At 52.9% G+C, this 23,552-nt stretch overlaps 1 protein-coding gene and 2 long non-coding RNA genes across 3 annotated transcripts; all 3 read left to right on the forward strand.

The window, feature by feature from the left end:
- Positions 1-50: 50 nt before the first annotated feature.
- Positions 51-13,222, forward strand: Gabrd (gamma-aminobutyric acid type A receptor subunit delta). Its single transcript, XM_005079238.4, is given in 10 exon segments — positions 51-248; positions 7,912-8,024; positions 8,332-8,399; positions 8,506-8,726; positions 10,482-10,564; positions 11,044-11,181; positions 11,826-11,981; positions 12,251-12,462; positions 12,785-12,940; positions 12,942-13,222. Coding segments are annotated over 10 exon segments (1,350 nt in total). The 5' UTR covers positions 51-180; the 3' UTR covers positions 13,077-13,222.
- On the forward strand, positions 255-1,778 carry LOC121135783. Its single transcript, XR_005872898.1, has 2 exons — positions 255-609; positions 768-1,778. It is a non-coding gene; the product is annotated as an uncharacterized LOC121135783 (long non-coding RNA).
- A 2,256-nt stretch (positions 13,223-15,478) lies between the features above and the next one.
- On the forward strand, positions 15,479-18,734 carry LOC121135785. Its single transcript, XR_005872900.1, has 3 exons — positions 15,479-16,797; positions 16,880-17,095; positions 18,106-18,734. It is a non-coding gene; the product is annotated as an uncharacterized LOC121135785 (long non-coding RNA).
- The last annotated feature ends 4,818 nt before the right edge of the window (positions 18,735-23,552 follow it).

The following is a 23,552-nucleotide window of genomic DNA, read 5'->3' on the forward strand; positions in this document are numbered from 1 at the left end:
GGGGCGGGACGGGGCGGGGCGGGGCGGGGCGGGCTGGGCGATCCGTCCTCCCCTCGCGCCCGCCTGCGACACTCTCCTTCGCGCTCCCGCCCTTCTGGTGCCGCCGCGCGGCCACAGGGCGAAGCAACTTTGCTCGAGCTGGGGCTGGCCGGACCTGTCCCGCGCAGAACCCACAAGGCCATGGACGTGTTGGGTTGGCTGCTGCCGCCGCTCCTGCTGCTGGGCGCGCAGCCGCATCACGGCGCCAGGTGAGCGTCTCCCGGGCCGGGGACGATGTGGGGCGGGAGGGACTCGTCCTTTGGCGGGCGCCCTCGGTGGGGCAGAGTTTGGAGTTGTCAGGACCCTGAGTCTTCACCCCCAGGTCCACCCGGGTCTGCTTTGCGCGTGCTGTCCTCCCAGTTCTGGGGACCCCGCCGACCTCTCTCGGGTGCCCGGGTGCTGTCCGTCGTCCCCGGTGCTGAACGCTGCGCTGCGGGGAGGGATTGGAGTCTCCAGGGCAGGTTAATATGGACAGCTCTCTCCATCCTTGGCCTTGACCGCTTCTCCCAGAGCTGGTTCCTGCCCCGTTTGGTGCCTTTCCAGGTGCTGAGAGGAATGAAGCTCGGTAGGGTGAGCTGAAGGCAAAAAGAAGGGAAAGACTTAAGAATCAGGGGGGAGGGGCAGTGGGGGAGCAGGTCTGCCCTTGACAAGAGTCAGGAGAAATGACCACCCAGTGCCTCCGGCTTGGATGGACGCCTCAGGAAGATTTGTCTCAACCCTGTCACTAGGGAGGAGGCAACTGTGGGACTCCTTTCAAGAGTCACTTCGGAGTTTATGGACTGAATCCTGACTGCAGGTGAATGACGTCCAAGTAGTCCCGTTGCATACCCACCATGGAAGGTGACTATATTCTGGGGGAAGAAGGAGGACTGTTCCCCCAGAGCGAGAAGAGTCTGAGAAGGGAAGCCTTTGGCTGGACTTCCCTCTCCGTAGCCTCCAACACCCCACAGTCCCCGTCTTCTTTCTCTGGTCACTGGAGCCTAAAATCCAACCTTGGTCATCTTGGACAGAGCCAGCTGCCAGGAGAGTCATGAGTGAGGGGCCCTTGTGAAGATCATTTGGATGAAGAGGCAGCTGACAATCAACACAGGTCCCTTGTGCTCTGGACTTGATGGCCAAGTGACTGATGGACATGGAAAGGGGTTGGACCACAGATGCGGCTGCATGCCAGCTGTATGTTGGCCATAGATACCCAGGAAGCAGGTCCTGCAGGTGTCTTGAGTTTCTCTGTTGGCAGGTGGGGACAGGTCCGGAAGGCCTAGGTCTGGCTGCAAACGTTATAACTAGGTTGGGAACCAAAGAGTGGGCACTTACCGCGAGCCTCTGATCAGCCGGTGCCCTGGAAAGGGCTTTGTTCCTCCTTTAGTCCCTGTGGGCTTTACTTCCCTTCTTTTCAAAAAAAGGAGGGTAAAGCAAAACATCACAGCTGTGGCTGTCATGTTTGAGACCCTGGGGTCAGATGTTGGCCCTTTCCACGGCCACGTGGCCAAGAATTTGAAGCTCGAGAGGCTCTTACACCCCCAACATTTTAGTCTGAGAATGATTCCAAAACTTGTTTCCAGATCCTGTCCTGTGCTGACATGAAGCTCATTTTTGTGTCTATTTATTCTATTTACAGGACCTATTTATAGGTTACTTGCTGGGAAACTCTCCAGACCCCCTCCCTCGAGTCTGCGTGCGTAGCCTATCCCCTTCCTCAAATTAAAAAACAAAAAAACAAAGCAAAAAGAAATTCTAAACCCTGGCTTGTGGGAAGCTTCTGCGGTATTGGGTGAGGGGGGCTGTGTACCTGTTCTCTTGTGCAGAAAAGCTGGAGGGGCTCAAGCCTGAGACTTGTCATTATCCCAGTCTTTTTTTTTTTTTTTTTTTTTTTTTGGTTTTTCGAGACAGGGTTTCTCTGTGGCTTTGGAGGCTGTCCTGGAACTAGCTCTTGTAGACCAGGCTGGCCTCGAACTCACAGAGATCCACCTGCCTCTGCCTCCCAAGTGCTGGGATTAAAGGCGTGCGCCACCAACGCCCGGCCCATTATCCCAGTCTTAACGTGGAACAGCGCCATGAATAAAGTGGAGGGTGCTACCGCTCCGCTGAGCGTCCATTTCATCCTCTAACCGGAAAATAGTCGCCGTCTTGCCATAGTTTAAAAGTTTATCCCCAGAAGGTTCTGTCCTGACTTCATCCTTGGCCTGGCCTGACAGTAACACAATGTGGAGCAGGCTGGCAGGGCTAAAGGACCTCTCCAGGGTGGGGGAGAAGCCAAGGACACAGCTGCCAGCTCAGTCCTTGTGGTGACCTTCAGGGTTAGCAAGGTGCTGACCGCACAGGGTCTCCCACTCCCCCACCTTTTCTGGCCCTTCCGCTTTAGGCAGCTTCCCCTCTCCTCCTAGTCTCCAGATTCCCCTCAGTGGGGAAGACGGTGTGATAGGAGAAAGTGTGCATGTGTCATGTTTATGGGCTGGACACAGAGTGCGAAGACCTGCATAGGAGAGTGGGCACCGAGCTTGTCAACCGCACGCCCCGTGTGGGTGTCCCTCCCAGGCTGCTGGCACCTCCCTCTCTCTGGCGCTCACGGTGCGATGGTCGCGATACTCTTCTTTGCCTTGGTAACTGGGATGCTAGCAAGGAGCATGCTGCTCTAAAAGTGGAGCTGTGGGATCCGTGGGCTTGTGTGTGTGCGCGCAGTGGATGCATGCTGCAGTGAGGAGCAGCCGCTGCTTGCCTCAGCTGCACCCACCTTCCCTCTCTGTCTCCAGCGGCACGGGGTGGGTGGGTTCATTTCTCAGTGGGGGAGGAAGGGAGGGAGTTCCCATAACACACCAGAAAGTAGATCAAGGGGGGCAGCTAACGTGTTTTCACTGGATCTTCTCTGCCCCCACCCCCCGAGACTTTGAATCTCTAAACCAAAGCCTGATATGTGTCTACGAGTCTCCCTGTCCATCTATTCAAATAACATCCCAGTCTCAGGCTATCAGTGGTCTCCAAGCTGGGAGAACCAGCAGCCCTTTGCCAAGATAACTGTGACTTGCTAGTTAAGAATGGAGACCTTTCCGCCTCATGTTATGGTCCTTGGGTGCAGAATGTGTGTGCTCCTGCCCATTAGCACGCCTGCTTTGTGACGCCTGTCATGAGCCAGTGAATAAGAGCGGAGCTGTGGGAACTGTGAGCTTCAGATCCCAGAATCTGGCATGCGGATGAGCCTCCCTCACACCCCAGTCCTCTATACTTAAGCACAGCTGGAAAAAATGGCGGCTGTCCTCCAAGCAGAGAAGAGACGCTGACTGGCGGGAGCCAAGTCTCCTTCTTTCTTGCTCCTAGAACGCGGTTTAGTGCTGTGGCTCTGCCAATTCAAGGTGATCTTCCTGAAGGCTTACTTTCATGCCCCAAGCAGACCTTGGACAAAGATAGAGGAGAAATATGAAGACGTGCGCCTCTGCTCCGAGACAGGGCCAGGAAGGACACTGTCTCCTGATGGCCTCATTCCACACTGGCTGGGTGACAGCTGGGCTGTCCAAAAATAAAGCCCATTTCAAGTCCCTTCACATCTGGCCTTCAGGATGACTTCCATTTGCATCCCTAATTGTACTTTGTGAGAGATTGGGGCCTTAATTTAACTGTTTCATAGCTTGTAACACATGTTGTCTCATCCCAGGCTCCATCTCTCTCTCTCTCCAGGGAGCTGCCGGGGAGCAATCTTTCTCTCTTTGGAATAAACAATAGACACAGACACCTTTTCCTGCCCACCGTGATGGGCTGAAGTAGCAGGACTTGGTAGATCAGAAATTTGGAAATTTCTGCTAGCTAGGAATTTTGATACCCAGCCAGCGTCTTCAAAGCCTGGTATACGAAGCAGATGAAAGAAATACGGGATAGATAGTGGAGGCTTGGGCCGTCTACTACTGGTGCCTCCCCAACTCGGGAAGACTTTAAGGCTCCTAAGACACACCTAAGGGTAAACCAAGTCATAGGGACATGGTCTGACCATGTGCAGAGAAAGGCAAAGCTGCGTCTGGCTCCCCAGGTCACTTTAGCTCTAGCAGAGCTGTGTAGGGTTTTGATGTTGTTTTTATTGTTTCTCCACCCACACCCCTCCCCATTTTGGTTCTTTGTAACAGGAACTCATGTAGTTCAGTCTGGCCTTAAATCCCTGATCCTCCTACCCCCACCTCTGAGATCATGGGCATGTGCCCCCCATACTTGACAGAACTGTGTGTGTAAAATGTGAATTTAACTGAGACCTGCTGTTCAGAGTCACTGCCCTGACTCTCCACATCGAAGCTTTTCCTGTCTCCAGGGTCCTTCATATCTACCTCTGCTCTGCCATGGAAAATCCAGAACCTTCTCCATCCCTCTGTCACTTTCTCCAGAAGGCTGTCCCTCTGTATAGCCTCTAGCCTCCCCCACCTCCCCCTCCTACAGAATGCAACATTCTTGACACCTCTTGCATTGTCTCTTCCCATGAGACTGGACCCTCTACCTAACCTGGGCTGTTGACTAGTTGTCTGTGGCTTGGCCTTAGAGAGGAGCTGATTTATGGTCTGGAGAGATGGCTCAGTTGGTAAAGTGCTTGGCACACAAACAATAAGGCCCTGAGTTTGGACCCTATCGCATAAGAATAAGTGCTGGTTTAATCCCAGAAATGTGAAGGCACATATGGGATCTCTTGGGCAACCAGACCCTAGGTCGCCAAGTGTGCCTTACCAGGTGTCTTCCAGGTTACTGAGAGATGCTCACATAGAGAAGCAGGCAATGCAAGGAGGAGATCCAGGCATTCAGTGCCTAGGAAGGCTGAGGGGACTGTTATGGCGGCCTGGTGGTGGTGGTGGTGACCCAGCAAGAGGCCTCATTTCTGCTAGTGCCCAGGTAGGGCTGGCTCAGACCTTCTCCACTGTCCCAGACCAAGGGAGTTACTCTCCTGTCCCTGGAACAGGAAGGTCAGAATAACAAGAGGTCCACTGAGAGAATGGTTAAGGAGATCTGTTAAGGAGATCTTGTTAAGGAGATCTGTTGATCTTCTGGAAGGAAGGAATTCTGCCAAGAGATGTAGGCAATTTAAATGGAAGTCTATTTGGCAAAGCAAGCACTCTCAAAGAGACTGGAGTGGGCTTCACGAAGGCAAAGAGCAGCTCAATCTTAAAGATGCTTTCATTGAATATTTTATGAGGTGGGCAGTATGTTAATGGGGGCAAGATAACACTTTTCCCCTCTCAAATCCTGGTGGACAGGAATCGTCCTTTTAGGATATTTCTTTCTTTTTTCTTTTTGGTTTTTCGAGACAGTGTTTCTCTGTATTGTTTTGGAGGCTGTCCTGGAACTCGCTCTGTAGACCAGGCTGGCCTCGAACTCACAGAGATCCATCTGCCTCTGCCTCCTGAGTGCTGGGACTAAAGGCATGTGCCACCAATGCCCGGCCCCTGTAGGATATTTCTTCTTGTGACTTGCACAAGAAGGGACGTGTCAGCACGATAATGCAAGAGATATTATTGGGTCTTTGGAGGATGCGGACCCTTTGTCGGTGTACATGTGTGGGAGAATGTCCTGGTGCTTTGGGCTCCTGATACCCAGTGAACAACCTTCGCTGAAGCCTCAAGGGTGTTTAACCACAAAGGGGTGCTCTGATCAATAGCAGACGCAGTTACCAACACGCAGCTGCCTTTTTCCTCAGCTACCCCATGTCTCACTCCTTGCCTACCCAGTATCATTCCACTCTTTTTTTAGGAGGGTCTTCCTCCTTCGTGGTGGACCACCCCCCTCCCACCCCCGCCCCAGGGACAGGAGCATAGCATGCATTAGCGTCTTAGGCTGCCACAACGCATTACACAAGCTGGGTGGCTTCGAACAACAGAAAACATTTTTTTCTTTTGTGCTTCTGAAGGCCAGAAACCCCAAACCCTCTGTAATGTCTATGAGGACAGTTGCCCTGGGCTTCCCTCCTGCTTCAAGTGGCAGCCAGCGATACTCAGCACCCCTCATCTTGTGGGGGGGCACCACCAGCCTCTCCCGTGTCTTCCTCTGCCTTCTCATCTCTGGCATCTGTTCTCTACTGAGGTGCCTGCCCTACTCTGATGTGGCCTTATCCTAATTACACACACAAAGACCTTGTTCTGAGATAATGCCCCATCCTGAGGTTCCCGGTGGAAATGATTCTGGGAAGGTGAGGAAGGTGAAGGACACAGTATGGAGAAGCCACTCGGGGCGGGGGGGGGGGTCCATGCTCTGGCAGTGTCTGGGTTGGCGGCAGGGTGGGTCCTGATGTCCACCTCCTATTTCTGGATCCATTGGAGGGAAGTCTACACTGCTACCTCAGCCACCAGAGGAGTGCCCCCCCCCCACACTTTCAGAGATCTTGGCTCAGACCTTACCAGTATTTGTGGCATCGGCACAGAAGAAAAAAAATTCAGCACTAGCCAGTTTATCAAGCAGAGATGGAGGTGGTAGGTATTTATTTATTTAGAGGCAGGGTCTCATTATATAGCTCTGGCTGGCTTGGGACTCGCTGTATAAACCAAGTTAGACTTTCTGTTTTTTTTTTTTTTTTTTTGGTTTTTCGAGACAGGGTTTCTCTGTGGCTTTGGAGGTTGTCCTGGAACTCGATTGGTAGTCCAGGCTGGTCTGGAACTCACAGAGATCCACCTGCCTCTGCCTCCCGAGTGCTGGGATTAAAGGCATGCGTCACCAACGCCCGGCTCAAGTTAGACTTTCTGAACTCATGGGCATCTGCCTGTGCCTCCCAAGTGTTGGAATTACAAAGCCAGATTTTATTACCGATATCTTAATACTAACATGAAGATTAAGAGAAGAAAAATCTCTCAGAAAGAAGGCCATAACCAGTGTGTTCATGCGTCCCAAAAGCAGGCAAGGGAAAGTAAAACGTACATCGTCTCCAGGGAGAGTCTCAATTAATTATCTTCTCATTAGCCATAAATGCCTTTTTTTTTTTGTGGTTTTCAAGTTGCATCTCAAAAGGTTTCTAAGAAGCCTTTTTTTTTCTTTTCCTTTTTCCTCTCTTGGCAAGTGAGATTATAAAGTGACTCAGGCAATACCCCGGATTATAAGCATGGTAAGGTAAAACCAGAAGCCACTAGAATTACACAAAGGGTTTAGGACATGTCCCTTTTCCTGTAAATTAAGTTTCTGGTGAGACTCCTGGAAAACTGCAGGTTTACTGCTGAAAAGAAGAAAGACCTTAAGCAGTTGCTAAAATTGTGTGGAATTCTCGCTTTTCAACTGGATCCAGAGCAAGTGGGCTCCTCTCTCTCCTCATGGTCCCCAAGAGTTTCCCTGCCTCTCTGTCTTACCTGGTAGCTTTGCTCGGAACAGCAAGCCCAGCACAGGCTCTTGTATTCACCTGCTCCAGCTGCTCCAGCATCTGGCTGAGCCCTGGATGTGCATGGCCATCCCGGGGGAGGGGGGGATATCCAGAGAGGATAACGCCTACCCGAGTTCCTGTGTGCCTCTTATGCTTCTTTCTCTCAAGCCATATCCAGGGAAACTTTGCAGACAGGAAGGCCATGTGCTCCTCTTGGGTTGGGGTCCTCTGCTTTGGGGACAAGCCCTGGGGGGTTGGGACACAGCTAACTGCTTGCCAAGTCTTTGATTTTTTTTTCCTCCATGAACATGTGGAGGAAGGGGACCAGGGAAATCCTCAAGGGAACCTGGGAACTCTGCCCAGATCCTGAGGTGGGCACAGGGGACAGGAAGGTCCCCAACACTGAAAGGTAGCGGAAGTGTGGAGGACCGCTCCGCCGTTCTGTGTCTTGCCTAAAGGGCTGGGAGGGGCTGGCACCTGCTTTTCCTTGGCGTATGTGCTGAGAACAGTGCTCCACCCCAGGCCCTGGTGCTCTTGCCTGCAGTGACCAGTTGGCTTTGTGTTCCCAGGGCAATGAATGACATTGGAGACTACGTGGGCTCCAACCTGGAGATATCCTGGCTCCCTAACCTGGATGGCCTAATGGAGGGCTATGCCCGAAACTTCAGACCAGGCATTGGAGGTACAGGTGGCCGATGGGGGCCAAGGGCACGGGTAGGCAGGAGCAGCTCCAACCCCGGGTTTGCTGTGGGTGCGGGTTCTGCTGGGCTCCGGTTTGGCAACTCCGGGGGTTTGCCGGGTTTCAAGCCATTCTGGATTAAAGAGGAATCTTCCCAGGCACTGTGGCAAATGTGTACCAACTCCAAGTTCCTGGAAAAGGGCCTTGGTTATTCCTCTGTCCTGTTTGTCTGGGCTGCCTCGAAGGGTAGCTGGGGTGCTGGGCAGCTGTTTCTACTGCGACAGCTTTGGCAGGCCCCTGCTTCTTACAGGTCCCCCTGTGAACGTGGCACTTGCCCTGGAGGTAGCCAGCATTGACCACATCTCAGAGGCAAACATGGTAGGTGCCAGGCCATACTGCTCACTGGGGTGTGTGTCACCAGGAGGATGGCAAGGGATGACAGTTTCAGTGCTGTGTGTCGTCTCTCCCCCCCCCTTCTCTAAAGGAATATACCATGACGGTGTTCCTGCACCAGAGCTGGCGGGACAGCAGGCTCTCTTATAACCATACCAACGAGACCCTTGGCCTGGACAGCCGTTTTGTGGACAAGCTGTGGCTTCCTGACACCTTCATTGTGAACGCCAAGTCTGCCTGGTTCCATGACGTGACTGTGGAAAACAAGCTTATCCGCCTACAGCCTGACGGTGTGATCTTATATAGCATCCGGTGAGCTGGGCCCGCCTTCCCCTGCTGCTCAGGCACAGACCCTGGCTCTCCATGGGGGGGGGGCAAAGAGAGACATGAGTGGTAGAGACTGTGGTGCTCACTGTACCCTCTAGCTTCCAGAGGCTGTTTAGTTGACGTTATTAGCTCCAGATATTACAGGAAGTAGACAGATGTTTTTCTTTTTTTTTTTAATTGTTTTTTGGTTTTACGAGACAGAGTTTCTCTGTTTTGGAGGCTGTCGGTCCAGCCTGGCCTCGAACTCACAGAGATCCGCCTGCCTCTGCCTCCCAGTGCTGGGATTAAAGGCGTGCACCACCAACGCCCGGCGACAGATGTTTTTCAAATGAGGTTAAATCCATGCAATATATATTGGCCATTTTCGAAGGGAACATTTCAACACAGTCAGCCTCTGCAATCTAACCCCAAGCTGCCTCCGTGACATTCAGTCGCCCCAAAAGGAGCACCGCTTCCTGGGGTGCCAAGACACCTATCCAGTTAAGCAGTCGCACTTTGGGCTTGTGTACGAGTGTTTGCATGTGTGCGTGCAGTGGCACGTGCGTGGAGGTCAAAGGACAACTTGTGGGAGTCAGTTCTCTCCTTCCGCCCTATGGCTCCCAGGGATCAAACTCAGGATGTTAGTAGCGGCAAGTGCCTTTACCTGCTGAACCATCTTATCAGCCATATGGCTTAGAGACACAGTCTCACCAAGCTCAGGCTGACTTTGAACTACTGGACTATATAACCAAGGCCGGACTTTGAAGCCTTGGTTCTGCCCCTTAACCCCCCCATGTGCTGAGATTACAGCCGCGCATCACACCTGCATAGCCTGGGGACCTTGGCCACCACCCATCCCTGCTTCTACCCTCACGGATTTGCCTTTTGTGGATATTCCATGGAAGTAGATTCACGTGCTACGTGGCCTTTTATGTTTGGCTTCTTTCAGTATTGTGTCTTCAGGGCTCATCTGTGCTTTACTCCCTTTCAGGGCTGAATGGCTATTTCATTGCATGGATGGACCTACCTTTGGGCTCCTGTGACATATACCTACGTGTGCACACATTTGAACACCTATTTTCAAACAGGTGCCTTTAGAAAGCGAAGTTGACATTACTTAAAAAAAAATCAAGGAATGTGACGGTGCACAGCTTTAATCTGTGCGCTCGGGAGGCAGGGGCAGGAGGATCTCTGTTGAGTTCAGAGGCAGCTTGGCCTACAAAGTGAGTTCCAGGACACCCAGGGCTGTTATACAGAGAAACCCTGTCTTGAAAAACAAAAACAAACAAGCCAACAAAAACAACAAAACAAACAAACAAGAATCAAGAGATTTTACACAAGAATCTAAATGTTGGTCTCTCCTGGAAAACCAGATCATTTGGCAACAGTGAGTGCCACACCTCTGTGATCATCACTTAGGATAGTACAGTGTGTGTGTGTGTGTGTGTGTGTGTGTGTGTGTGTGTGTTGTGTGTGTGTTGTGTGTAGCAGCTGAGGTTCCTGTCTCATAAGCCTGTAACTTGGACAGATAGTCAAGCATTTTAAGGAGAACAGAACACAAAATGTGTATTCAGACTACCCTAGTTTTCAGTTTTCACCCAGATGCCAGAAGCGTTTGCTGAGCAGACTCGAGAGGAGCTGAGTGTGGCTCCTGATGAGCCTCTGCATCGGCACAGGGGGAAGCACCTGCTGTCTAGGGGCAGGGGACCCGCTGGCTTCCCAAGGGCACCATGGCCTCACCAACCCACTTTGCCTATACAGCATCACCTCCACGGTGGCCTGCGACATGGACCTCGCCAAGTACCCCATGGATGAACAGGAGTGCATGCTGGACCTGGAGAGCTGTGAGTGCCCTCCATGAGGTGGGGTAGGCTCCTTTCTGTTTGGGGCTGTGCTGGCTCCTCCAGTGGGCAGCAGACCAGGCTGGCCTGGATCAGAGGACACGGGGAGCTTCTAGTACAGGGCTTTCCCGTGAGCCAGTAGCCTGTATTGGAGGAGAATAGGCTGGAAGGACTAAGGGAGCTTAGCACAGGAGGAAAAAGAGCCTTGAAAATCTGGCTGTGGCAACCAGGCTCTCCCAACGCGACAGACCTCTGATAATGATGGCTCCAATTTTGTTGGCACCTCTGGCCCCGTCAGCCTTCCCAGAGATGCAGAGTGGTATGCCGGAGTCAAGGACACTCCCTTCTCCCCCAACCGAGTCTGACTGGATAAGGTCTCGCTGGCTGTCACCTGGTCAGCCCCACCCCTCAGGCTCTCTCTCTCTTTGAGACCGCCAAGGGCGCAGCTAGACCCTGCTGCCCACCCGTGGGCTCTCTTACAGATGGCTACTCTTCTGAGGACATCGTCTATTATTGGTCAGAAAACCAGGAGCAGATCCACGGGCTGGACAGGCTGCAGCTGGCCCAGTTCACCATCACCAGTTACCGCTTCACCACCGAGCTGATGAACTTCAAATCCGGTAACGTGGAGGGGTTGGGGGGAGCTCCTGTGAGCTGCCTGCAGGTCCCTTGTGCTTTTATAACTGTGAGCTGCCAGCCCGTTCTGAGGGCTGGGGATGCAGCTGGGAAAACGCTGAGCTACGCACAAACTGGGTGCTGCCGGCTATGCCCCAGTGGAATGGGTACATACTGCCATGTCGTATAGCCAGGTTCCTGCCTTCTTATTCCTGGGTCATTTCTTCCCAGTACTCGGGGCTTAGGGGGAACATGCACGTGCGTGTCGCAGGCCCTTAATCCTCAGGCCGTCCTTGGCCCGCCTTTCCTTTTAGAGCATAGAGTAGGGCAGAAGGCACAGAGGTGTGCATGTGGGGGCGGGGAGGGGGGGCAGTTACCCTGCCATTAGCTGGACAGGTTGCTCAGAACCAATTCACTGAACTTGGAACCCTTCTCTTCTTTGTCTGGGTGACCCAACATCATCCTTGCGGCCAGACCTAGGGCAAGCTATGGCAGGCGGGTTTTCTAGGGCCTTCCATCTGAGCTTCACAGTGAGCCAAACAACCGACCAAGTCCCCTCCCTGAGAGGCCTGCGGGGGTCGATGGCAGCGAGGGTGGGTGGAAGCTAAGCTCATCTGACGGTGGGTTGCCCCCCCCCCCGCCCCCACAGCCGGCCAGTTCCCGAGGCTCAGCTTGCACTTCCAGCTTCGGAGGAACCGGGGTGTCTACATCATCCAGTCTTACATGCCCTCTGTCCTCCTGGTCGCCATGTCCTGGGTCTCCTTCTGGATTAGCCAGGCAGCGGTGCCCGCCAGGGTATCTCTAGGTACGAGGCTTTATCTGTCCCTCCCCGTGAGCTGACGGGAGGGCTGTACAAGCCCTGGGCCACCCTGCTAGTCCTGAACAATCCCTTGACCTCTAGACCTCCATCCTGTCTACCCTGTGCAGTGGTTAGTGGGAACAGGGTTGGTCTCGGGAGCTTAGGGAGGGAACAGCGGGCTGGGGAGCTGCCCTCTTCTTGAGGCCCGGGCCCTGCTGGCCGGGGGTGGCAAAGAAATGGCGGGGCTCCAGCCACGGCCACCCGGTTCCCACCAGGCATCACCACTGTGCTGACAATGACCACACTCATGGTCAGTGCCCGCTCTTCCCTGCCGCGGGCTTCCGCCATCAAGGCTCTGGATGTGTATTTCTGGATCTGCTACGTCTTTGTGTTTGCTGCCCTGGTGGAGTACGCATTCGCCCACTTCAACGCCGACTACAGGAAGAAGCAGAAGGCCAAGGTCAAGGTCACAAAGCCAAGGACGGAGGTGAGAGGTTGGGTGGGTGGGCCTAGTCTCAGGGTTCAGAATCAACGGTGGGGAAAAAAAAAAATCAAGGATGGATTCCTACCGGGTACAAGGGAACAGAAAGAACTTGCTCTTCTGCTGGCCGGCTCTAAGAAGGTCACTTCTGACCCCTGAGTCCCTGTCCCGGGACTGGCTCCTCAGCACAGTCTGTTGTAGAGCTGGTGCTTGCTGTTTTGCATGGACAGGAATCCTCCTATTGGCCTCAACGGGGTCCTGAACAGTCCTGCCAGTCAGGGAAACCCTCAGCACCTGTCCTCCTGTCTCCCCCCCCCCCCCCTTGCAGATGGATGTGAGGAACGCCATCGTCCTCTTCTCCCTCTCGGCTGCTGGGGTCAGCCAGGAATTGGCCATCTCCCGTCGCCAGGGCCGTGTCCCCGGGAACCTCATGGGCTCCTACAGGTCCGTGGAAGTGGAGGCAAAGAAAGAGGGGGCGTCCCGCCCGGGGGGGCCCGGGAGGCATCCGTTCCAGGCTCAAACCCATCGATGCAGACACCATCGACATCTATGCCCGAGCTGTGTTCCCTGCGGCTTTCGCAGCTGTCAATATCGTCTACTGGGCGGCGTACGCCATGTGACAGCAGGGCTTTCACTCTCCCCGCTGCTGGGGTGGTGGTTGCCAGAAAGTCCCGGAGCAATAGCCCTCTTTGTGGGTCTCAAAGTGGGTCAGGGAGGAGGGCGCAGCTTCCCGAGCTTTTCCTCAGCTTTGCCCTAAGGACCACTCAAGCACTTCTTGCAGAATGGAGCAGGATGGCGTTTTGCATAGAGGGCCATAGCTGGCCTGACCCTGAAGCTGAGCCGGGCGCTTGCTGGGGGAGGGCCCTTGGGAGCTGTGAATTTTTAGACTCAGGGTGAACCTGATTTCTAGGCTTTTGCTCTGTGGGATCAGGATCAGAGAGAAGGAGGGTGGAGGGGGTGGATGACTGCTCTCCTGGTGAACTGGGGGAGAAGGGCACCACAGGGCCTCTTTGGTCCCAGCATGAAATAAAGCCATGGCCTGGCGGCTGGTTACTGTCTTCGTTGCACACGGCAGTTTGCACTGAGGTCTTCTCTGACTATGCGTTTCTGCCACAGGGCAAGATAAGGATGAGGGGTTAGGGGCAGCTTAGGGAAACTCATCAAGTCTAGGGTAAATATTCGGGGTGGGGGGAGGAAGAAATGGGTCCAGGGGTCCCCAAAAGGAGGCTGGCTAACAAAGCATGGCACTGGGGAAGGAGAAGAATCAGAGCTGATGTCACCAGCATGATGCATTCATCGGTATCTGTCCTGTCCCCGTCTCCGGGCTACGTCGGGGTCATTTTCACTAAGACAGAAGCGTGTCTGGGAGCGTTAGTGGAGAGCCCCGGATTCCAGAGCCACGCACCCTTGAAACGCCTTCCTAAAAAAAAAAAATCTCAGAACTGGAAACACATCTGGAACCAGGGAAGCTCAGGCAGGCATCCCAGAAGGTGAGCTTTTGAGGCTGCATCTGAGGCATCAGTAAAGGCAGAGACACAGGAGCCTGGGGGATGGTTTCAGAATTCATTACTCCTTTGGTCACCTGGTGGAGGTTCAGGCCCAAGGTGCCACTGAGGTGCCTTCTTGGATGAGGTAATGGAAACTCGGGAGGCTACCTCAGGCCCTACAGACGTCCCTCAGCAGCCTGAGGGCCCTGAAAGGCCACCGGAGCATGTAATAGGCAGCTCCTAATAAAAGGGGTCTTCCTTGCGGGAAGAAACAAAGGGTACAATTAAGCAGAACAGCTTTTCATCCTCGGTCTGCTCCAGGGCCCTTCACAGCCAGCAGCTAGTAGCTTGAGGTGGCAGAGTCAGCCAGGCTCATCGCCCTGCTTAATCGCTTCTGGTGGGCCCCTACTCTAAACCACTAAGGAGCTTGGCAAGTGACTGGCAAGTGAACCAGTAAGAGTGTATATAGCAGGACCCGGACTCTGGCAGCCCTCCACAGCCCCAAACCATTGTAGGGGGCAACATCACAAAGTCACTGCCCGGCTCATGAGGGGACATGGTGCTGAGTTGTTCTCAAAGTGCAGAGGAAGGCATTGGCCCCTCTGCTAAGGCCACAGATGAGTGCTTATTCTTTGTTTCCGTCTCAAGGACCTCTGACCTAAGGACTCCTCCTCCTGGGACTTTGGCTGCTTGGTGCTAAAAGGATGAGGGAGGTTGTGTGGTTTAACAGGCTACCCAGGGGGTAGGGGCACTGGGCAAAGCCAGATCTGGGTCAGCTGGCATTCCAGCTCCTGACATCGAAGAGGCACTTTAAACCCAGCCGTCTTGGGACATCCAAGGGGCAGGAATGTCCCTACTTATGGCCCAGGGGCAGAGGATTTCCACCCGGCTCCCCCATCTCTACACCTCTGCTCTGAAGGTTTCCCACGTGGTTATTGTTCCCACCTCCACAGGTTCAGAGAGTTGCCTGAGGATGGGGACCCAAATCCCAGATGGTGCACACTGTAGATGGTTCAAGACTACTCATCGTCACCTCCCATCCTTAGTGCTACCTAGGTCCCACTCCCCAGGAAAGCAGGCAGGACCAGCTCCAGCTCTCTAGGCCTTAGGGGAGGGGCGGGTGGGTTCAAGCTTTTAGACCTGCTGAGTTCACCTGGACCCAGAGGCCAGCAGCCCTAACTCCTGTCCAAACTGCACAACCCACCAGCTTCAGCACCCGCCTCTGCCCTGCCTCTTGCCTCCCGCAGTCTGCCCTCTTTCTGCTGCATGTACCCACGGGGAGCTATTTAAAGCGGCCTTTGCGATTGCCTTGGGCTCCCACGCAGCCAGGCCCACCCGGGCAGCAGCCTTCGCCTGATTCTGCAACCAGCAATCATTCCCTCCAGCCCCGCAGGCTGCTATTTCTGCCCACATGTTTACAGGGCAGGCGGAAGGACGGGAAGGACTGATGCTTTTCAAACACCAGCCTCTGTTCCGGCGGCGGTGAGGACAGGAGCTGACTGAAGTCTGGGGGGGTGGGGGTTGGGTAGATCAAGGGCTGCAGCTGAGAAGAGAGAGCCAGCTTGGGAAGAGGATGTCAACCTGCCTGCCGTGGCACCAGGGACAAAGGGTGACAGGTGGGAGGCTTTTCATCCTAGCAGGGATAACCTCTTCCTCTGCTCCCGGCTGGAGGGCATGCATTGAATGTGGGCCACTCCTCCCCGAAGGCTGGAGGCTGATGGAGCTAAGGGGGCCTGGATGTCAGGAGACAGAGGCCTCTGGCAGCGAGGACTGGACAAGAGCCCAGGCTCAAGGATCCAACCCTGCCAGTCTCCTAGTGATTAGGCCAGATGTGCCGGGTATCAAAAGGAGCCCACATGGAGGGCTGACCTCTGGTATGGTCGTCTTGAGCGGAGCTGAAATCAAGCCTGGGGCTGGGGTCTCTGTTTTCTACAAACCTGCCCCATCAGAGCTCTGGAGAGCAGAAATCCTAAACCTAGGAGCAGTGAGGCTTGACTCCAGAGCAGACTCTACCCTGGCCTCCCTCTGCTTCCTGGACTGCCCGTACTCCTTGGCTTTAAAGCTTATCACCCTGACCTCTGTGTCCGTCAGCACCTGGCTTATTTCTGTCCCTTCTTTCTTACACAAACATCTGCCACCGGAGGTGACAGTTTCCAAACTTCTTGAGTATGGTTCATCTCAACCATAACTGTATTATCTACAAAAATCCAAAGAAGCCATATCCTGAGGTTCTGGGTTTGAAGCATTCTAAGGGGAAGTTGTTCAGCTCGGTACAGATGGCAACCCCAGAAGCAGGAGACATGGAATATCGTGTAGGGGGAGAAAGGGAAAGAGGAAAGGCTGGGGTGTGCTTTACGACCCAGGGCAGTGAGCAGCAACCCCATGGGGCATCTCTCCATCATCTCTAGCCACCAACGGTGAATGACTGCCCCTAGGGCCCCAGTGCTTACAAACTGAGCGAGCATCCCCGGTGTGGCACTACCAGAAAGCAAGATCTGTTCTCCCCCCTCGGTCGCTGCTTGAACCAGGTGCAGCCTCAGGGTCGCCTGCAACCCACCCCCTAATACCACTCGCATATACTTCAGCCACTGAGAAAGACAATGGGAGGCTGATGAGTTGAGCTCAGCTGTCCCCTTAGTTATAGTAGCCCTGTGGAGTGAGGCCGTGCCTGGGTGAACCAGTCCCCTCCCCACCCACTTCTCAAGGCTTAGGTGCCTCTGATGTAGTTACACAATGCTCTTACAGGTGCTGGCCTTGGTTACCTTGACCATACATCAGTCCCTGGGCGACTACATTCCTATGGAAGCTTGAGCAGTGTGTCCTCTAACTTCCAGACTGTCTCTTCCCAGCCTCTGTGAGTCTCTTGTGTTAATCCCCAAGCCACAGGGACTCTGGCTTGGCTGCTTCTACCATAGATTTTATTTTTTGTTCCACAGGTGGAGAAAGCAACATCAACGCTCTGCTAGGCAAAGTATACTGGGAACCAGGATACAACCCTACGGTGGGCCCACGATCTCTTAGATTGACAACGAGACAGACGAGGGCAAAGACCCCATCTGTCACTTGGCATTCATCAGCCACCATCACGCGGAGACAGCAAAAACACTTTCGGTCAGCTCAGATCCTGTATATGAAAGCCCTTTGGATTTCAGGTGACCTCTCCACAGGGCACATTATCCTGGCAAAGAGCAGCATAGAAAGGCTTAGGGGGATCCTCATCATATATGTGGGGAAGGTGTTGGGGTTTCCTTCTCTGAGTTGGTCAAGCCTTCTCTTCTGTTGCTGTGATAGAAAGATTCTGGCAAAACCAGCTTAAGTGAGGATGGTGGTGGTGGGGGGAGCATTATTTTGGCTTACAGTTCTGAAGGAATGCAACCCACCATCACCTCAGGAGAGACATAGCAAAAGGCATGATATCAGAAGGAGAAGCTGGCTTATCAAACTATATTCACACTCAGGAAGCAGAGAGCCACCAGAACACCTCTAGCTAAGAAGTCACGATTCCAATATAACATGTATGATTAGGGGTAGATGAGCCTGCTTTCTCTTGCGGAATAAATACCTTCTCACTGGTTGAGAAGTTCTAACACCTAGTGGCCTGGTGCACTGGCCCTGGAATAAGTCTGGTGTCTTACTCTCCCACTCACCATCTCTACAACATTGAGCAAGTCTCCCAGGACCTCCACGTCTTCATTTGTTTGTTTTGTTTTGTGTTTTTCAAAATATAGGGTTTCCTCTGTGTAGCTTTGTAGACCAGGTTGGCCTCAAACTCACAGAGATCCACCTGCCTCTGCCTTCCCAGTGCTGGGATTAAAGGCGTGCGCCACCGCTGATGCCTGGCTGACGTCTTCATTTGCTTGGATTTTAATCCTCCAACGACCCCTGAGTTGAAGGCTTGGTCACTAGTTTGTGGTGGGAGGGAGACTTAGCGGGAGGGAATGAGTTTTGGAGGCGGGGACAAGGGTTGCTCTATCCTGTCTCTCAGTGTCCTGGTTGCTACGAAAGAAGAGCTCTCTCGTACCATGCTCCCTGCTGTGATGTCCTGCCCTGCTACAGGCCCAAAGCAACGGGATCAAGCAACCAGGAGCTGAAACCTCTGATGCTGTGAGCCAGCCAAAACAAATCTCCTTTGCTTTTTTTTTTTCTTCTTTTTCCATGCCAGGCACGGTTTGTAACACCAGCATTCAGGAGACAGAGGCAGGAGGATTGAGGATTGAAGCTAAGAGTTGGAAGGCCATTCTGCATTTCTGTTGAGATCAGGCCAATGTTGTGGCTTGTTTTGTTTTGTTTTGAAGCCCTGCCTTGTCCTGGGAGACCCATTTTACAAGCAGCATTTGATTTCAGTGTGAGGGTAGCTTCCGAGGCAAGAGGACTAAGTACCGCCTGTCAATCACCACACGCGAGGCAAAAACTGATGAGTAACTTATTCCAAAAAGTAAACGTGGGGTCACCCTGACCATACACGGAAGCAAACTCGGATCATACGAGAATACAGGAACATTAAGATCGCATCGGGAAAACCAACCCTGCCTGTCAGCTTATCAAATATACCCACACTGAGGGAGGGTGCAACATCCTCTTACTGCAAATGGCGGTGACCCCTCCACACATACACCTGTCACCCGATCATCTAGCGGACCAACAACCAGAGATTGCCCCAGGTGCTGTAATTTAAAAAAACGACACGAAGAGAAGTCACACCCAGCAACAGGACTCACACAGGAGGTTTACTGGAAGAGGAGAGAGAAGGGGCAGAAAAAGGGGCGGGGGGCATGACAACAGAGACAGAGACCTGTCCCTGGGGGCAAGGCTGGTGGGAGAGAAGAGAGGGAGGGAGAGATAGAGAGAGAGAGAGATAGAGAGAGAGAGAGAGAGAGAGAGAGAGAGAGAGAGAGAGAGAGAGAGAGAGAGAGAGAGAGAGAGAGAGAGAGGGAGGGGAGGTAGACAGGGCCCTTATAAAAGAAGGGAAGGTAAGTGAATGCGCTATGTGACTGCAGCTGAGGGCGTATCCCGTCAGAACCCCAAAGGCAGGCCAGTACAGATCCTGACTACTAACACCGGGGCCTTCAGCTTGGCTCTGCTCTTGCTGCTAACTCAGCCATCTGAACTCGATTCTGGTTTTTTGCTTGTTTTCCTTTGTTTTATTTTTAGCTTCTGTGCCTTCCGTGGTCCTATCCCTCACTTTTTGTAGTTCTGCTCAAACTTAAGGCTGGGATCCAACTCATGACCCTGAGGCTTGTCTCTGTGGCAGGGCCTCCAGCAGCTCCTCTAACAGAGCTAGTTCATTATCTAACTCGCAGAGGGGTCTTGTGCCTGTGCCACCAGTAAGGCCTTTTGGAACCCCTGGAGCTCTGTCACGGCTTCTTTAACCCTTTCGTAGCTTGTGTGTGTGTGTGTGTGTGTGTGTGTGTGTGTGTGTGTGTGTGTGTGAAAAGGTTTACTGTATGATGTGTATTCTCTGCCTGGGAACTAATATTAGTAATTGAGTTAAATAAAGAATCTGTTTGCTAACAGCCAGCTGTCAAGGGAAATCAGGACTGCTTGGCAAATTGCAGCAGACAAAATCTACATAACATGTGAATTTATTAATTATTCAATAAATTCAGACGTGGAGGAAAGATACCAACGTATCTGTCCATCTATGTTTCTAACACAGTGCTCATAAAACCGGTCCATAGTGAGTTCCAGGCTACCCTGGACTACATAATGAGATTCTGTGTGGGAAAAAAAAAACTTGATTTTTTTTTCAGGCATTTTGTCACAACAGCAGGAGGTCAGCATTTCCCTGAAACCAGGCAGTCTTGCTTCTTCCTCACAGGCATCTAGAACGTTGTCTGTCTCTTGCTGCCTCTCAGTGGGTACCACTTGTTTTTATTAGTTGGTTCAAGTCTCCTTTTTAAGTGCCAATAGCCTTTGGGAAGAAACGCAGAAAGACAGGCTTCTGGCAGTGGCAGGGCACTGTGCCTGGCAGGCTTATCTCCCTGGGTGAGATGGGAGAGCCCACCACACCACATGTGAGGAACTCAAGGCCCGGAAAAGTTGAGGTAACTCCTGGCAACGTGTCAGGAAGACTCTAGTCCCTCTGGCTCCTCACTCCTGCCCACTCTGCCCATGTCAGGTAACTGTCACGTCTGCGTGTGACCCTCATTCACAAGAGGCTGTTAACCCCTTGTTCTGGGACTTCCTCAGTATCCTTACTCTCAACAGCTCAAGGACACAAGTTCCTGTGCAGCCTCCTTGGCTGGGGGTTGGGGTAACTAGGGGCCCTGAACTCGTATGTCTAGGATGGCCCCGTGGCTGTCATGTCTAACGGTGCAAAGGAATCTACACTCCTGGGAAGTGTTCACAAAGCCACCCTGTCAGGGGAAAGGTAAAGGGGGCCAGCAGGCCTTGCCCTTGGGAGGCCCCTGACCTTTGGTGATGTGAGATTTTTGACGGAGCTGCTCTCTCTGCAAGGGAGAGCTGGGAAGCCTCCAAAGAGAAAGACACCTGGACACAGCCAAGCTGCAAGGCCTCCGTCTGGAGCCTCCCTGCAGAGCAGCAACTTCTCTTCCATCTGCTAGTTTGCTGGAGCCAGTGCCACCCAGCAGGAGGCACGCCTCCTTATGTCCTGGCAGGGTAGCTCCTGCCTGGCCCAGGGCCACGTGTGGGGGTGGGTGTATGTGTCCGAATGTGCAACCTCCCGTCTCAAAGGCCATAGGCCACTGGTCAAGCGACGTCCATAGTAGTGTTGGACTCCCTTGTATTGCTTGCCCAACACCTCCCACCTGGCCATCACAGAAAGCTTACTGACAACACATGGTACGAGAGCCGTATGTATTTCCAGGTCTTCCCTTGGGTCTAGTCCTCAAGGTGGAAGGATCATAAACATGACATGGGTGCTGCTTAGGTTCTGCTGTGTCTGTCAACTTGCTTTATAAAACCATCCGCAGTACGGGGCTGGGGGGGGATGGGGCTTCTCCCATTCCGCAGCCTTGCCGGGCCAGAGGACCTACTGGGACAATGTCTGGCTGCCTGTGCATCTACCAGCCAGCTTGACCCAGGAACGGTTGCATACATACTCTGGGCCTGAGCTTGGCTTAGTTGATGGCTACCCAGCTGACCCCAGGCAGCTTGATACCCAAGCCCCCAGAGCTCAGGTTGCATACGGGTCGTTAAGGGGCTCAGGCTGGCGGGGGGGGGGCTGGGAAACCTTTTTAGTGTCTCCTGTGATTGTTTGAGTTAATGCGACTCTATTTTCACGGGGCTAAAATAGTGCTTGTCGTCCTGGAGCTGTTGCCGTCATTGCCATGGTGACACGGTTCTGGCAGAGTCCCCTCATCCTCCACTGGGTCTTAAATAACCCCAGTCCTCAGGAAGGCGCAGTGAGGCCTCCAGGCTGGTGCAGCACAGTAAAGTCCTCCGTGTTCACTCACGCGCTCTGGCAACGCCCCTAACCTCTAACCCAGGCTTGGGGTCCTGGTGCCGAGCAGGGCACCCAGACAGGAGTGCCACTCTGCGCTCAGCCAATGTAGAGAAAAGGAAGTGAGTACGCGTGCATTGCACTGTTGTGGCCTGGGGTACCTGCAGGGACCTTGAGCCTCAGGCTCTGCCTTCTGTAGCCGCGTGACCCTGGAACAGGTCCAGTGCCTCTCAGGACTTAGGCCTGTACCCTGGGGGAGCACATGACCAAGGAACAAGTACAGAGCCTCCCCGGACTACAGAATAAGAGTCCTGACTCCATATTTAGGGAGATGCTGAGGACCTGGTGCTAAGGGGGTCACACTTGTGCTGTGCTTAGGATATGGCCCTAGAGAGGTAGCCTGGGCCCCTCTTTCTGGTTTGGCTGCTAAGTGTGTGTGGCAAGGCTCTGGCTTTCTGCCCCTTCGCAGCCCTTCTGTCCCTTGATCTAGTGTCCCTTCTCTCCAGCCTCTTTTTTTTTTTTTTTTCCGAGACAGGGTTTCTCTGTGTAGTTTTTGGAGGCTGTCCTGGCACTCGCTCTGTAGACCAGGCTGGCCTCGAACTCACAGAGATCCGCCTGCCTCTGCCTCCTGAGTGCTGGGATTAAAGGCATGCGCCACCAACGCCCGGCTCAGCCTCTTTTTTTTTTTAATTATTTACCTTTATTTTATGTGCATGAGGTATCAGAATCCCTGGGACTGGAGTTACAGACAGCTGTAAGCTGCCATGTGGGTGCTGGGAATTGAACCCGGGGCTTCTAGAAGAACAATCAATGCTCTTGACCACTATCTCTCCAGCCCCTCTCGAGCTCCTTGACCCAGCAACTCACCACTTTTCCTTAGCTCTTCTGCTTTTGCTGACTTGGCATCACCCACACCAAAAATACCCAGACACGAGACGCATGCACACACATGAGAAGAGGAGGAATTACACATACTACACACGCAGGAACGGGTGGGCGCCCAGTGCCATAGGGTCTAGGGTCCACAGGGTTTTATTTTCTGGAAAAAATGCTTTTACCTAAGGGATTACATGAAAATAGGCTGGTGCAATGTCTCAGAGGGTAAAGGCACTTGCCGCCTGATGGGGGAAGTCCTGTGTATATGTCAATAAAGCATTGTTGGCCAATAGGGAACCAAGATAGGTGGGACTAGGAGTCCAGGAGGACTCTGGGTAGGAGAAACACAGAGAGTCAAGATGTAACGCCATGGGGTAGGAAGCCCGGAAACTTCTCTGGTAAGAGAAATATTAGATTAACAATTATGGGGTAATTACTTAGGTCAGAGCCAGCCAGTAAGAAACAAGCAAGGCCAACAGCTTCATAATGAATATAGCCTCCTGTGTGTTTATTTGGGACTGATGCGGCTCTAGAACCAGGCTGGCAGGAAGGCTTTTCTCAAGGAAAAGGCTTCCCTTACAGCCGCCCACCAAGCCTGATGACCTGATCTCCATCCCTGGATCCCACACAGCAGGAAGAGAGGATGGATCCCCACAAGTCCTCCTCTGGCCCCCACACGTGCACTGTTAAGAGGTACACGCCACCCTGCTCTACACACACAGTAGATAAATACGTAAATGAAAAATTTCAGAGTATCACATAATTTAATTCCTGTTCACCCCTTTGACAACGACCCCCTAAGTCAATACCTCAGATAGCCATGGTATGCTTATCAGTACAAGACACTTAACATTTCTGTACTACTAAGGACATACTTTAGTTGGGTTTCTCAATTTGTGAATAATGGTTTTTTTTTTTTGCTTGTTTTTTTGTTTCAGACTCCATACTGCACTGGCTTATGTTTTCTTTCTTTCTTTCTTTCTTTCTTTCTTTCTTTCTTTCTTTCTTTATCTCTTTCTTTCTTTTTTTTTTTTTTTTGAGACAGAGTTTCTCTATGTAACAGCCTTGGCTGTCCTGGAACTCACTTTGTGGACCAGGCTGGCCTTGAAGTCCCATGGGATCTGCTTGCTTCTGCCTCCCCAGAGTTCTGGGATTAAAGCGTGTACCACTGTGCCTGGCTCTGGCCTTTTTTTTTTGTTGTTGTTGTTTTCAACAGGTGTATTGCCAGACATTTTCTAGGTGAGACGCACTTAGTACTTGATGTCTTGGGAGTATCACACGGCATCCTGAGAGCTGGGATTACAGGTGTGCGCAGTCATGCGTGGTTTATG

Source organism: Mesocricetus auratus, unplaced genomic scaffold, assembly GCF_017639785.1.
Source record: "Mesocricetus auratus isolate SY011 unplaced genomic scaffold, BCM_Maur_2.0 Super-Scaffold_100042, whole genome shotgun sequence".
Classification (NCBI taxonomy): Eukaryota; Metazoa; Chordata; class Mammalia; order Rodentia; family Cricetidae; genus Mesocricetus; species Mesocricetus auratus.